Raw genomic sequence first — 17,208 nt, forward strand, 5'->3', positions numbered from 1 at the left:
CGTGAAAATTCAAATACCTTTGATTTTTGTTAAAATTTAACAATAGGTACTAGACCTCAAGTATTAAATAGTCTCTAAATTTCAGTTTCTTTGTAATATTTTAGGGGATATAATATAGATATAACATTCTATTTGGAATTTCAAATATGTTGGAATTCCATTGAATTTTATCCATTGTCGTTGGACAAGAATTAAACAAGATTCCCTGAATTGCAATTTCTACTTAGACAGCACCAGCTTGCTCTTAAATGTTAAAATTTTTTTTTAAACCAAAATCTTGTAATTTTTATCAATTGGAGTAAGGATTCTAGATATGAGGTTTAGATATATCTTTTTTTTTTTTTTTTTTTTTTAATTCGTTTATAAATGACTAGTCATAAAAATATTAGTTTGTATAGTTTTTTTAGCCTTTTGACTAAGATCAAAGTGTAGTATCTTTCTTTGTATCCCAGCAACATCGGATGTTTTAAAGCAACAAAATTATTATATATAAGAAAATATAAAATACAAATTGAAAGTATATATTACAGAATATTAATTTATTACAAGCTCTTAAAAAAAATATATGCAAATTAGAAATACCTAAAGCTGTTTGGGCTTGCAGATTACTATATATACAATATTTTTTAATTTTATGTTGTATGATAAAATTAAATAGGCATGACCTGTTTCTATTTATATTATTTAATTGGAATTCATTATTGAGATGAGTATTATTTTATTGTGAACTATATCCTCATCTTACTTAGATATTGTTTCACGACGTTTCGGCCAACTATTGCTCTGGCCTTCATCAGGTGGTAACTGCGACGGGATGGCAATAATTGTTGAGAATGCAGTTAGGAGATTCAGAGTTCCTATCCTGTCGCGATTACCACCTAACGAAAGCCACAGGAATAGTTGGCCGAAACGTTGTGAAACAACATCCAAGATGAGGATAATAGTCCGCAATAAAATGAGTTAATGTTTCTATTTGTTTCAAATTTTTTATTTTCATGCATCTTATCTTCATTTTTTTCTTTTCTTTTTCTTCTCCCTATTTCCATTCCTCTTTTCAGTTATATTCTCAACTACCTTCGAACTCGTAAGATTCACCTTCCCGAGACACTTGTGGAATTACAACAGTTAAAAGATGAGGTGGACTTCTACCAGATCCCAAATCTGAAGGAAGAAGTGTGCATGGAACTGGCCCGCCGGCATGAAGAGAGTATGGTCAAATTGATGCCCCCAAACTGTGATTCCGATGGTTACTTCCTCGATGTGATTGAAATTAACACGGTGAAGGCAAATATAAAGACCTTACACTTGAACGCTCACGCCGACGTAATACGCGTCCTTCCGCTCAACTTTGAAGACCTTGCCTTCTTTCAAGCCTTCATGGACACCGTGAAGTGCACAGACTATCACCCCCGCAAAAGCAATACGGGCCATATGTGGTACATGGGCAAAGGTTGCTATGAGATCCAGGACATCCTTTACTTAACGAGAGTTGAGATTGCAGAGATTGTTAGGGTCCACGGTGCCCGACTAATCTCCTCGTCTGTGTCGTTTTCAAACAGCACGGAAACAAATAATGTGCAGACAATTCTGATAATGGACAAGTGGCATGTACCAGCATTCTGCGTGCAGAAATTACGCGAGAATTGTATGGCATGTAAGGCACTTCCCCCTGGACGTACTGTTGGCTTTTTGGACTGGAACCACCAAAATGATTAATACCTACTGCGTAATAGATCCCCAGCCATTTTATATATATTATATATGTGGACTGCCTCAAGAAGACCTGCACATACGTGCACATGCACGCTGAAATACATTGACGCTTGCTAGTCACATGATTTATTTTCATCAGGATTTTAGGCTGTGGAAATTGTGGTGTCGTGTCTGGGTTAGAGCGCATCAAGATACTTTGAAAACGAAAAAAATTCTGATAATGACAGACGCTGCTGTTTTGTTTCTGAACAACCTTTCCTCTTTTTAGTCTTATCATGATCCACTATATTTTATCCTTTTAGTTTTTAAATTGCTTAAGTGTGCATGTGTGTGCATATATAATATTAGGTATAAAATTTATTTATGCAATCATTGTTTGGCTATTGTTTTGCGCAAAGATATGAATTAGCTAGACTTCCTCAAGCCAAACTGCTTTCAGTAGGTGTTAAAAAAAAAAGAAAAAAAAAGTAAAATTCATCAGAAATGTAACAATTAAAAAAAAGATATATATATATATATATGCATAAACATTTTTTTTTTTAAATTATGGTTCTTATTTAGAATTCAACATAATTAAAAAAAAAAAATAAAAAAAACTATAGAAAAATCTTTGTACGTGTCCGTCACAAAATGGAATTGTCATATTTCAAATATATGAAAATTGATCAAGTTTTGTTTTTATAAAGAAAATCATTTTTAAACTATTTAAAGTGATTAATGTTAAATTGATAGCATTACAAAGCTGATCTCACAAGTTTGAATTATTGTGAACTTATTTGCCCTTGTTTTGATTTTTGTTTTTTCTAAGATGATTTTTTTTTTTATTCATAAAATTTGATTTTCTTAGTTCAAAATAAAACTATTTGATCAATTTATATGATTTTTGGAAGATGATATCTTTGTTCTGTGATGGGTATATATATCATTTTCCTAGATTTTTAATTTTTTAATTAGTTTTTCTTGTAATTAGTTTTTCTTGTAAAAAAAAAGTTTTAGTAAAAATTTGAACAAAGGGGGGGAAAATAAGGTAATTTTAAAAAAAATATTTCATGCAGTTTGAATTTTAATTGATCACATTCATTTTATGATGAATTTTACTATTTTTTATACTCATTAAGAACGGATTAGTCTGAAGTTTAGCTAATTCATAGCTTAGAAATGTTTGCAAATGTGTAGCCTAAAAAATCGTTTCTATAAATCAAAGGTTTTATACCTAAGAGACAACTTCATTTTTTATTGATATCTTTTCTATAAACACACTAAAGATTCACTGGATTTTTCCTGTGATCATATTTATATGCACACACCTATATAAAATATGTTCATATCTTGCTTTTGCTTCTCTTGAAAATATAAGTCATAAGAATAGTGATACAAACCAATAATAATGTGCACGGTTGGTCATAAGTTTCATTGAAGATGATTACTTATGAGAATTAAAAATAAGTCATTGCAGTTTATGGACCATGCTATTATTTTAAATAGGAATTTTAAGTTAAATTCAATTTTTATAGTGACTTTTAAGTGAAAATACAGAATATTAACAAAGTCCTCTCCTCTTCCAATGAGTTTCTAAAGAATAACCATATTATTTCAGCATATTTCGTAAACTGCAGAAGTGCTAAGTCACAAAGTATTGATTGGTTATATAGTGACTGACAATTGAAGTTTTGTGTTAAAATCATAAATGTTTGAAAGTTCTATCTTCCTCTAAGAACAATTCGACACTGTTCGATTTTGAACCTTGGCTAACTGATCGGTTTTGATGGCTATTTTTTTATTTTATGCACGCTAGTAGATAATGTAGTTTGTCAGGCCTGTTGTGATAAATACGACTCTTTAGGAATCCCTGCAGCTCATAGTCTGGGGGACTAAGATCGGGTGAATATGGTAGCCATGGCAATCCAACTCCTCTGCTGCTAAGTCAATTTACAAAGGAGCAACTTATGGATTTTTTTTTTTTTTTTTTTTTTTTTTTTTTTTTTTTTTAACTGTTGGTCATGGCCTCCTAAAGGCTCTTTTATCATCACAACTAGCCCAACAATCAGCTTGATCTATTCAGAATCTAATAAACATGTTGAATTAGTCATACAGGAAGATGCCAGAACTTTTAAACATTTCTTATAACATTAACATAAATCTCCATTATTTTTTATTATATAATCAATAAAAAATTTTTTTCTTTTTCAAATTTATTTTCGTATTTAGTTAAGTAGTTATCTTTGATACTTGTTGCCAACCCTGTATAGTTTGGGGGGGGGGAGTAAAGAAATCTTGATGTTTATGAGGTCACTCTATCAGCTCTAAAAAACCTTTTCTTTGATGTTCCTCTTTTTTATTCATCATAATTTCACAAAATACAAGAATTTTTTATGCTTTTATTTAAAATTTCTTTATATGATTTTATATGTATTTTTATTTTTTGCTATATATATCACTTTTTCTTTTTTTTTTTTTGTCTAGTCACATATGCTTGTGTAGGTAATGCAATTATTAAATGAAACCATTTTATCTTCGTGGCTGGTAATGTAAAAACTCTGCACAGAAAGAAAAATGAAATCTGAACAGGAATTGAACTTGTTCCCATGAAGAATAACCACCTCAAGCTGGTGTTATTGTAACTGCTCACTCGTACACCTCTTTATAAGGTCTTATTTATCTCTTTGTTGGTTTTCTTTGTTTCCAACCCTGTAGATAATTATGAAACTGTTTTATTTAATAACAGTACTATCTATGAAAACATTGGTGTTCACCAAAAAAGCAAGGTTATATATAAAAAATACTGTCACAAATATGACCTCATTTACTTACATATAGATATCTTTATATATAATGATTTTATTGTAGATTAAATCTTGTGGTACAGAAAGTTTTGAAAGTAAAGCTGAACCTGGTAAAATAAAAAAATTTTTTTTTTAAATTAAAAAAAAAAAAAAAAAATGGCTATCGAATCAAATGCAATCAAAAAGCATTATGACTGATTACACTCGGGCTTCATTTTAGTCACAAAACGTATCTTACCATGAGCTCTGAATTTCTGTAAAATCAAAAATAAACATTCTTTTCTGGAATAATCAAGCATTTTATTGGATTTCTTTCCACTTAACAGAAACAAATGTGTGTGTACATAATATAAATATATATATATATATATATACACACACACACACACACACACACAGTGTTGTGTATTTAGGCAACTTTTATTCATGCAAATGTTAAGTTCTTTTTGTTTTTATGAGGCTATTTTGTTTCAGGTTTTTAAATTTTCAAATAGTCCGGTTAATATTGTGGTCAAATTGGTGTATATGAGTTCTGGGAGTTTTTTTTTTTTTAAACGGTCAACACAACTTATATACACCATTTTTAGGAACATACTGAATGGACTGTTTGGAAAGTTAAAAAGATTTCTCACAAAACAAAAAAAAAAAACTTCAATATTTGCAAATACATAAACACACCCATATCTATCCTCTTTTCGGCTTCTATTAAAAATACTTGTATTAATAATATTAATAAAGTAATATTGTATAATATGATGAAATATAAATGAAACTAAGATCCCCCATTGATATTTCCCTTAAGATTAAATTCCTTTATTTCTATTTGACCAAATTGTGATTTTGTTTCCGACAATGTTCTGCTTTAACAAACTACCCTTTCTCTTTCAATGTAAATTGTTTTTAACTTAAAAAAAAAAAAAAAAAAATTGTACATTATTTTCTTTTTATTCAATTTTTATTTGGACTGCTTCATCTACTAATTTGTAATCACAGTGTCTCCATTTGTTAAAAAAAAGTGCAAACAAACATATCTAAAGATTTACATTTTTCTTTACACTCTTGTGTTCATCAACATTGCTATTTATATTTATACAATACTTATCAGGTGTGTTTTTATTTAGGCCATGTAAAATTGGTCAACCTTTTGTATTCCAGGTATTTGTTTGTTTACTAATTTTACCAGAATTATTTGATCAGTTACTTCCTGCAAATGACACTGGATTTCTTAAATGGTTTCTCAGTTTGTTTTATTTAAAATTTGTCACAAAAAACAATGCATTATGCACTATATATATATATATATATATATATATATATATATACACGCACACACCAACACACATCCAAATATGTATGTGTAGAAACTTTTTGGTGTGATAAGATATCCCCTACATATAAAAATTATGAGTCGGTTGGTTGTCATAACCAGTTGGACTCGAACATGATTTTAATTGTGTAGCCACGTAAAAATGTTTATTTGAATATAAAGGTACACCTTGCTCTTTATTATTAAGCACTATTATATAAGCCTTGTTAAATTCATTGGAATTTTTATCTTTGAATATTCTTACCTATATATGCATTTTTTGTATACACAATCTTAAACATCTATTTATATTCGCTTGCATTTGGTTACAATAGCATAAACTTGTTTAATATCAATATTGAAGTAAACCATTCCGTAAGTAAATTAGAAAATAAAACGGTTTAACATTTTTGAATAACAATGGGTATATGTAGCCAATAAATTTTTTTAAATTTCGCTACTGGGGTTGAATCCTTCAACTGGCAGTAATTATCTCTACACTGCTGATTGCATAAGCATGAAACACTAGTGTCTGTGGGTAAAAATAGTAAATATTTAAAATAAAAAATATTGTGTATCTACATGAAATTCATATATTTATTTTCAGTATTTACTTTGACAGTGCTCAATATGTAAGTAGAGCTAAGTAGTAAGTTTTGAAAATATATATGGCAATTAAGCTGCACAGAAGTTTTAGCATTTCATCTTGTTATTAGGAATAGCTATTGACAAGAACACATGGTTTAATATTTGTGGTTTACTAGTAGCCTTTTATTTTTGTAAATTAAATTAAAAAACTTATGAATGGCTAATGGATGTAATTAAACTTTAACACCCCCCCCCTTTTTTTTCTTTTATAAATAATTTAGAAATATCTTCTAATGTTTTGTTTGATAATTTTTATTGATTTTATTTTTAATTTTACTTTTCAAATAAAACCTAAATATGAAACCTTAGAGGTAGAGTCAACCCCTTTTCTAGTATCATAGATGGCAACTTATACTCCGGAAGACGCTTGAAGGTTACATTGATGGAAACTGCAAATAACACAGAAGGTGAGAACATTACTCTAAATTAATACAATCATCTCTCATCTTAAAAATTCAGAACTGAAAGCCTTCATTTAATCCATAGTGTATCCTGCTCTTGTTCAGTCACCCATGACTGGCTGAGAGTCTTAAGTAATTTGCAGGTGTATTTTAGTGTTGCCTGCACTGAATATTTAATCTCCCCTCTCCGGAAGAGTGTAACTTAGAACTGAATTTAAGCAAGTACTTTATCCACTACACTCTAAGTTTCTTTAGTGATATTTTTATTTTACTAGATTTAATTTTATTTCATATTGTAAGGGTAAAAAAACATAATTTTGGCCATATCTACTAATAGATGGACATAGGACAAGAAAGTTCATGAAATTATTTCAGTTTTTAGATTAGAAATAATCTTAGCCAAATTTCCTTTTAGCCATAACATTTTTAAAAAATTCCTTTTATACTTTATTTCTACAAATCAGTAATTTATTTTGTTTCTATTTATTAGAAATATAATTTAAATATAAATCAAATAATTCTAAAGAATGAACTCATTTTAAAACGAGAATTTACAGCAATGTGGACACGATCTCTGCGTTTGTTTATTAAAACGTTTTGTAAATAAACAAACAAAAAAAAACCCTGCAAACTACATTTTAAAAAATAAATCTAATGTATAAAACTCATTGTCTGTTTGTCTCCATTTTTTTTTTTTTTTTAATTATATATCAAATTGCATCTCCTGAAGTGCAAGGTTGCAGAGTGTTGCAAGGCAGGTCAAGTGATTGCATTTTTTTTTTTTTTTTTTTTTTTTCTTATGGATGGTTCTTTTATGGGTTTTTAGTCAGTAAAAATGGTTGCTGAAGGGTCAAAATTGAAAAAAAAAAAAAAAAAAATGGAACTTAGCCGGTGTAAGTTGACTTAAAGTGCTCTTCTACACATGCACAAATATTTTTAACTATTTCTTATCGATCTGACAATAGCTCAAACAGTAATTACCAAGGCTGGAGCGCTAAATGTTTTGGTTTTGATTCTAGCTGATGACACTCAAGTTTTATTTTATTTTTTTTTTTTAAACTTTTTAAATCAGTATTATATATTGGGTACAATATAATAATCAATACAGAATTGGCTTTATAATAATAAACTCGAAATCTACATAAATTAAAATATTTACTATATCTCTAGTAACCTTTTTAAAATAAATCTTTCCATGTTAAAAATCGACCTTGTGACAAAAACGAAACAACTCGGTTTTTTTAAACCTCTCTTTTGTTTTACTTTTCTTTTTTTTTTTTTTTTTTTTTTTTTTTTTTTTTAACAAGCATACTTTTAAATCTTTTACCTGTGTGATAGAATATGTTACTATTGAGTAATGTATCATAGGTTGGTCACTCCTGGTCTATGGGTGTTTTTTTTCTCCATTTCTAAATATGATTATCCACTAATTTATTTATGCATATTGATGTTACTTGGATCTGGTGAACAGATCAATTGGACGTTTGTTTTTAAATCATACAACACATACTTGTAAACACTCGTATGGTGCAATGTTAATACTGTTCTAAACTTCAGCATTTCTTTAAATTTAAATGGTCGACGATTTATAAGAACGTTCATCTTGTGCTGTAAATGCCAGTATTTATGTCGCATCAGTTGTTTGTGTTCATCCATTTATAATTTTCCAACATTTTAGTCTATCAGATCTTATTAATGGACATAAAAAGGAAATCTACAAAATTATTTCAAAAACATCACTGGAGATAAATGAATTAAACACCTGAGGAAGGATACAATGAAACGCCATATAAATATAAATAGCCACGTTGATAAAGACAATAGTTTGATGAAAAAAATGTAAATAAGGATATCTCCTTTTCTCTTTGATTTTTCTTTTTCCTTTTTGTCTTTTATGGTTTTTTTCTTTGTCTTTTTCCTTTGTTTTTTCTTTGTATTTTTTCTTTTCTTTGTGTTTTTTTTCTGTTTTTCTTTTCTTTTGTCTTTGTTTTTTCTTTGGTTTTATTCATTTTTTCATTCTTTTCTTTGTCTCTCCTTTTTTCCATCTTTCTCATTTTCATCATCTATTTATTTTTCATTATATCATCTTCAAAAAAAAAAAAATCAAAATAACTTTTTCAGATCTACATATATTTGAGATGAATTATTACATGTACACGTTTTGAACAGTTATCCTCACCTTGATTGTTGTCGTATTCACCATAAAATGAAACCAACAAAGCATTTAAATAATAAAGTGCAGTGGAAAATGAGAGAGAGAAAAAAAAATGATTAGTGGACCTTTTTTACCACTTAAAATATTTTTATTCATAGGATGTTTGTGATTAAAAAATAAAATAACATTCTATCCTTGTTAAATTATGAGTCGAACTTCAATTTGTTTATTGATTTTTCTGGATTTCATTGGTTGGCTGGTTGAAAGTAATGTCCACTCAATCAGCAAACAGTTAACACTTAAATATTTTTCTCTAAAATACTCTCCTCCATATTTATGTATGTTTTGACTGGTCGTATTCATATTTCGACTGTTGTATTCTCAGACTTTTGGGTACCATTTGTCAACCATCAGGATTTTTGAAGTGAACTAGTTATTCATTTCTTTTCTACTGGAAATAATCAATCTTGTGATGTTATGAGAAAGAAAACAATTCAGTTGCATTGAAATTTGTCAGAGCTTGGAAAATAAAATGAAAACAGGCTGATGAAATGAATAAACGGTTTGGAGAAAAACTTTGACAAAAATAACACCTGATGAAAGCTAGATAATATAGCAGTGGAAATGTGAATTTGGCAATAAAGCTGAGGATAACGTCTGAAACATGTAAATCACTCAAAAAAAGAAAAAAAAGAAAAAAAGCTCCATACTAGCTGAGGTGGCCAACATTGTCTGGATATTTTCTCTGCATTTCAATACTTTAAACTTTATGATCACAGCATATTAAAATCCGAGAGTATCTAAATTTTTTACTATGGAGTTAAAACTTTCTGTAATGACTAAAAATTGGTTAGAATATGGAAAAAAGTTATTTTATTTAGAAAGTGAAATATTAACTCTTTTATAAATAGGACATTATGTACATGATATATTTTAGAAGTCAACAGGCTATACATTCAAGATAAAATTTACACATTAAGGTTAGGAGCAAAGTAATTTGGCAAGAAGTTGGTGGTTTACTATTGCATGACTCAAGTTCATACATCAAGCAAATAGAATTTTAGCAAATTTCCCAAGAATTTTTGAGAGGTTTTCAACAACTTTCAGAGAGAAGTTGATGAATATAGATGAATTTTATCCTGTCTTCAGAGTAATTATGCAGTACTTACGACTCCCAGAATCCTATAGTACCAAACACCATATATAGATATATATGTATTATATTGTATGGATTTGGGGCCCTCATATCATAGATTCTGAAAAGAAATTTAGTGCCCTATAATAGGACAGTGTGGCCTAATGGGTTAAGTAAATAACTTTTCTTATACAGTTTATTTTTTAATGTGTTTAATCTTAAAAACATTTTTTTTATTAGTTTTCGTGGCAAGTGCTTGTCTGAACTTCAATCTGTATCTAATCTGTATGTAAATTTAAACACAAATTCCATGAACAAAGCTTCTTTCCTAGAACTGTTTGCCTGTAGAATTCTGACCATATTGTAATCGGTAAAACATTTTCAAGTCCAATGAATAAATTCTTACTGAGCCGTCCCCTTAAATAATCAAATTATATTCAATTTCCACCACTAACAATTACTACACTGTTGTCCGGATGATTACCGTATACGCATTAACCCTTATCCTTGAGTGGCCTTCAGGCCTTGATAAGTAGTGACTTCCTTCCTTAACAAAAAAAGAAAAAAAAAAAAAAAAGTTCACAGATCGATTGTCATTTCCACTACTGACACTATGCATTTCATCCTATTCTAGTAGAGGAACAAATAACAATTATAAATTTTTTTTCTTTTTAGAGGTTTCACTGCTTATCAAAGCCTGAAGGCTATTCTAGGATAAAAGTTAAAGATGAGGTAGATGGTGAGACAACGTGATCAGTAATGGTGGAATTTGGCAGAGCTAGATTAAGAGGACAGCTCCAGGAGTTTATTGACAGGATTTAAAAATGACCATACTTATAGTCAGCAGAGAAGCAGCCCCATGATATTGTGTTCAACAGACGGACAGTAAAGAAATTGCTCATAGAATTTTCATTTAGTTTTAATGTCACAAACTTAAGAGCTTGATTTCTGTATAAAGTTTGCAGGTGGTTCAAGTAACTATTCAAAGTATATTGCATGCTCTTCTCAGATTGAACCCTGATCACTGCTGACGTCGCTACCTACATCGCTTTGTGCATGTTATTTAGGTGTCTCTGTAAATTCCAACTCTAGCTGAGAAAGTTATACAACATACAAACAACTGTCATCTCTTTATGTATATCTCTGCTAATATATAAAAAGCATATATGTGTAAATTTGTTCTCTATGGAATCTGAAATGGCTGGCCGATTTTTTTTTTTTTTTTCCAACATAAATGTACTTTGTGTCTGGGAGTGTTTTTAGATAGGTTTTACATTTGATAATTATCGATAATAAAAAAACCCAATTAAAGAAAAACTAGTCTGATTTTGACCCTTATACAGCCTAACATCACAAATGCATTTGAGAAGTTTTATCATTGTGCAAACAAAAGGGCCTGGCATATAAACTGAACAGTAGGTTCTTTGAGAAGACAACAACGCATTCAAAATGTCTGTTTAAACCCCAATTGATCCATGATACTTGACTTTTGCATTTTTAAACTTAAATGTAAAAATATTTTTCTAAAATCAACAGTAGGTTCTCTACAGTGCAATGTAGACTACAATGTATTGCAGATTAAGTCACTGCAGGGGGGAATGTAGTGTGTCCTTTTGGTACACTGTGGTGGGTCCCTAACTTTTTTTTTAATCAAATCTGTTGAAAAATGGGCGATTTTACTTATTTCGATAAAAAGTAAAGTATTGGCAGTGAAACATTCATTGATCCTCGTTCAATCCCAGGCAACGTCGGCTCTCCCTGCTAGTGTGTGTATATATGTTTATATTGAAAACTGAAGCATTGTGATTATAAACAAAGGATTTAGATGAGTGAAATCTGAATAAAAAATGTAATTTTATTGAAAACCATTCGTCCTTTATCTATATCTCTCTTTAAGAAATCTTTCAAAATTTGTCATTTTTTTTTTTAGCCCTTTTCTTAGTTTCTACTCGTTTCTTTTATTCTTCTTTGACTCTGGGAAACCTGCATTTTAAGTGATAGGTTTAAATTTAAATTTTTTTTTTAAGCGTTTTTTGACAATTTGAAGAAACAATTATTTGATCAAAATTTGAAATTTTTTTTTTTTTTTTTTTTTTTCGTAGTTACAAATTCTTAGTGTTTTGCAAATTGAAATAAAATCTGACCTGTCCATTTGCTTTTTTTGCTTTTTTTCATTCTTTTGGTAGTTGGGTATTAAAAAGCAAACATGTCAGCTTTTAACATCAAAGACATTAGTAGAATTTTAAAATAAAAGCGAACTAAAAGAAAAATCTTATCAAACTGCAAAATTTTAAAAAAGAAAAAAATATAATGATGCGGCATACAACCATGTTATTTTTTAGATAGAATTTCAAGTTAAATTCAATTTTTATATTTTTTGTTTATTAAATTGTTAGCTGAAAGTACAGAATACTTACAAAATGCTCTCCCATTCCTATGTTAAGAATGGGTTTCTAAATGTTATTATTTCAATACTGTCCTATTCAAGTAAAAATGTATAAATGTTTGGAAAGGAGAATAAAAGAAAATTTCTCATTAAGAATTTGCTTTCTCTCTTTCCTTATTTGTCAGGAAGATTTTTTTTGGTTTGACAGAACTGATATATATGTACGAATAGTGTTCTTTATTATAGAGTGCAGGATTAAAAGAAAGAATTTTGTTATAGAAATGCACCGAAATTCGAAGATTTAGGGGAGGGAGTCACTTAGTTTGGAAGATAAGTTTACTTGGGTTTCTCTCCTTTCTTTATCATTATTTGGAGATCATCTGTAACTCCAACAAAAAATTGTTGATTTCCGAATTGATTGAAAAAAAAATGTGGACCTTATTTTGTTTAATAAGGGTCACATAATAGAAATGCTCTGCCTGTTCTACAAATACTTTAATGGTGAATGCTTTGACGAACTGCAAACACTTGTACCTCCTCAATGTGACTACCCCCGACAAGCAACTAAGTCCCACCCCTTTACAGTAGAGATTCCTAGGTGTAAGAAAGCCTTTTACTCCAATAGTTTCTTCCCCAGAACTGCAGGTCTTTGGAATTCCCTTCTGGGATTCTGCTTTCCCAACTGTACTGATATGCAGAAGTTCAAGTGTAATGTGAACAAACACCTTTCTACTCATCTCCCTTCATAATGCCCCGCAAATTATGTCCCCGATAGTGGACATAATTCAAAGTGGCACTGTACCTTGTTTGGGGTGAAAATTGATTGAAAAAAAAAAAAATTTAGATTCCTCTATTCTAGATTGTTTTAATTCTAAGTATTAGACATGAATTAAACGATATCTCCCAAATTTAATTTTCTTTGAAGTAATTAAAAGCATTGTAGGGCGGATACTATTTGCACAACATCTTGTTTTAAAATTAGAACATTCTCATTTGCACAAAATTGGATCCATTGTTAATAGATTCCATCCAGATTTCAACAAGATTTAAATTAAAAATCTCTAAAAGTTTGAGCTTCAGTTCAAGAAACTCGAGTTCGAAATTCCTTTAGAATGAAAGGTTTGATCAAAATTGAAATAAGGATTCTAAATATGAAGTTCAGTTAACTATATATTTCCACTCAATATAAGGAGTATTTCCTGTGGGTTTCATTGTCCGTCAGACACAATTTTTTAAAACGAATATCTTGACTTCTTTTAGAAATGGAAAATATTGCATTAATACTAAATAATAAATTACCAATAAATAAAGCAAATGCTATGACCAGAAATTAAAACTGAAACCTTGAGATTTTCAGTCTGGTGTTTTATGAATTGAACTATTTAGATTTTCTTATAAATAGATTTTAAGACGATAAAATGGCATTGACATGACATGGATTTGAGTTGTCACGTTTAAAAACATGAATTCAAACATAAGTGATAATAAAAAAATAAATAATAATAAATTAATAAACATTACCAATAACGTTGTAAATTCTTTTAATAGTCCAAAACAATTTATTTTGCTTAAACTACATATTGGTATTAAAAAGCTGTTATATATTTATATTAATCTATATATCTTTGTAATGGGACAGTGATGCAAAACTGTTCTGTTTGGTAAATAAATTTTCTTAAATAACAGAATATCCTTTAGACGAATATTTTGCTAAGCTAATAATATATAGTCTTCACAACATCATCTTTTAAAATGTTAACAAGACCAAAAATGTATTTCTAATAACATTTACACACAATATATATTAAAAATGCTAATGTCATTCAGCCAAATGTATCCTGTCTGTATATTTATTTATTTGTGGACTCTTATCCTCATCTTCAGAGATGTTGTTTCACCATGTTTTGGCCAACTATTCCTCTGGCCTCCTTTTCTGCAATAAGTACCCATCGATGGTGAATTTGCAAGTTATTATAACAGCAATTTTACCTTAACCAGGAAATGTTAAAACAAGATGACCTAGTACAAGATGGCGGAATAAAAAAAAAATATTGTATAAGTTTTGTTATCAGAAATACAGTTTTGATGTTATTAACATTTTAAAACAGATGATGACTTTTAAGGACCCGCATATTTAAATATATATATTTTGATATTGAGAGAAAATGATCAATTTCATAGAGATGAGTAGAAACTGGTTTATTGTAATTTTTAATTTTAAATCTGCATGACAAAATCTTTTTTCTTTTTCTTTGTTTTGTCTTTATCTTTTTCCCCTTACCATTTTTAGCATTTTATTTTTGCATTTTAATTTTGTCCTCCATTTTTTTTTTTTTCCCCCTTTTTAAAATTTTTTTTATTTTATTTTACACATTTTACCGTGTCACATTTTCATCGGGTTTCTCCTTCATCTAGAATGTTGCGATTTAAGATAGAATATAAAAACATTACTCTGAACGCGGATAATGATGGCTGTGTGTAAACCATGATGTTCTATACTACATGCGATTTCATATCACAGCTGTGGAGCAGAACTAGCGGCATATTGACAAATTATTGATTTTGATAATTTTCTTTTTGTTAAAGAAAATTAAGTTGACTATATTTGAAAGTACATAAAATAACATCCTGAGCCATTCCTGTTGATAAGAAATCATGTTCAAAAATAAATAAAAAAAAAAATACATGCAGATTGTGTCTTTTACAACTAAATTTTTACTCTTTTTCACCCCAAACAAAGCATCTTTCCACTTGGAATGTAAGGGCTACTATTTAAGATCGCATCTAATACAGGACTGTGGGGAGCTGAGCAGCAAGATGTCTGTTCACATTGTTATGTGGGGGAAGGGGTGTCTGAATGTTCACTTTTACAGCACATCAGCCCTTTTGAGGGGTTTATAAAAATGAAACCACATACTTTTTACATCTTCTTTCATGCTTCTTGCCGTGTCCTCAAGTGGTTTGTGTCCTGACGCTGCCACACCTGGAACAAAAGTTCTTTCATGCATAGAAGCAGACACAAGTTTCATTTCTCTGGACAATTGGATCTTTATTCAGTTTCATGGTCAAAGTCACATTTCTGTTTCTCTGCTCATCCTTAGGAGGGTAGGAATTTTGTTATCAGTTTGTCTGCCATCTATCCCCCTCTCTTGTCACCCCCTCTCTTGTCACCCCCATCTTCTCGGAATCATGACAGACTAACTGCCTGCGATTAACTAACTCTCAAACTCTAGACTCTCAAACTGACTAAAAAAATGCATATGTGTCCCTATTTATTTTAAGATATGTGGGGGTGGTAACAACCCATTAACCAATTTGCACTCCAAATCTACTGACCTGCCTCGTCACCCCTGCTAGCATGCAGGTGCAATATATTGTTAATGGAAGTCAATGAGTTTGAAGCTTTCTGCACTTAACCTTTCTGCACTTAACTTGACACAAGCAATTGGTTCAAGCTAGTACTGCGTTGTTGACACACACAACACACATTACATTTAAACTTCTGCAGATTAGTACAGTCAGAAGCAGAAAATAGAAAGGGAATTCCAAATTCAGTCTGGGGGGGGGAACTATTAAAATAGAAGGCTTTCTGGCATCTATAGAGCTCGAGTAAAAGGATGGGATTTTTCTGCTCATCAGGTTCGTCAGGAATATGTATGTTGAGGGGGCATAAGTGCAATGAATTCATCAGAGTACATTCTATTAAAGTACTTGTAAAACAGGCACAGGGATGTAGCATTATAGTGATGGGACAGAGGTTGGAACTTGGCTGACAGCATGAAACCTTTTAGATTTGAGTCTTTTTTTGAGCCCTGTCTAAAAGTGAGACATGTTGTAGATGCACCAACCCAGATGTGGCAACAATACTCCATGCATGGGTGAATTGTGGCTTTGTAAAGATATAGGATGCTCTCTGGGGTGAGTAATTTAATAACAAAGTGAAGGGAACTCATATTCTTTAAAGCAGCCTTGGCAAGGTCCTCAATATATTTGCTCCAATTCATGTTGCCTGTAAGTGTTAAACCAAAGAGTTTGAAGGATTGGACTTGGTTATCTCTTTGTTTTGTTTTCTTTTTTTTTTTCATTTTTTGTTCCATTTCTTTTTTTGTTCATTTAATTTACCACACATTTTATCTTCAGATATGAGTTACAAGAATGTCATTCAACATATTTTCAAATATAGTTGTTTTTATTCAAAATTAAGTTAATTACTGAAAAGTAAACATTTATCAATGGACTTCCAGACATGTTTCACCACTGTGCCATGAAATGTCAAGTTGTAGACTATTTTTTTTATTATTTTATATCTTCATGTTTTTAACATTATTATATACTCTATTCTGCATCAGATGTTAACATTTAAAAATAAAAATATTGGATACCTGTGCAGTATTTCAAAATTTCAGGTAAAACACTACATACTTATGTGTCATATAAAAATAAGTTCAAATTCTAAAAACTGGAAAATGATTGAGAAATCTGCTAGAACTATTTTTTACAAAAAAAAAAAATAAAATAAATAAAAATAATAATAAAAAAAACAAAAAAAAACATTAGCAGTCCACCATTTTCTATTTTGAAATGGCAGTTTAAAATTAGTTTGTCAAAATCATAGACTGCAGTTACCTCCCTTGGATTTTAAAAACTGTTCAACATTAACAAATTTGATTTTTTTTTTTTT

The 17,208-nt window shown here is 29.9% G+C and overlaps 1 protein-coding gene across 4 annotated transcripts in view; it reads left to right on the plus strand.

The window, feature by feature from the left end:
• The window catches only part of LOC145277581 (BTB/POZ domain-containing protein KCTD21-like), a 75,508-nt gene extending 58,302 nt beyond the window's left edge, over positions 1-17,206 (plus strand). For all 4 annotated transcript variants that reach the window (XM_080129084.1, XM_080129086.1, XM_080129085.1 and 1 more), the window contains one exon: positions 1,059-17,206. In XM_080129084.1, the coding sequence (XP_079985210.1) occupies positions 1,059-1,716 (658 nt within the window). In that variant the 3' untranslated portion in view covers positions 1,717-17,206. The remainder of the gene's footprint in view (positions 1-1,058) is intronic.
• The last annotated feature ends 2 nt before the right edge of the window (positions 17,207-17,208 follow it).

The sequence above is a fragment of the Euprymna scolopes genome, chromosome 6 (assembly GCF_053919585.1).
Source record: "Euprymna scolopes isolate OS-2025 chromosome 6, ASM5391958v1, whole genome shotgun sequence".
Taxonomy (NCBI): Eukaryota; Metazoa; Mollusca; class Cephalopoda; order Sepiida; family Sepiolidae; genus Euprymna; species Euprymna scolopes.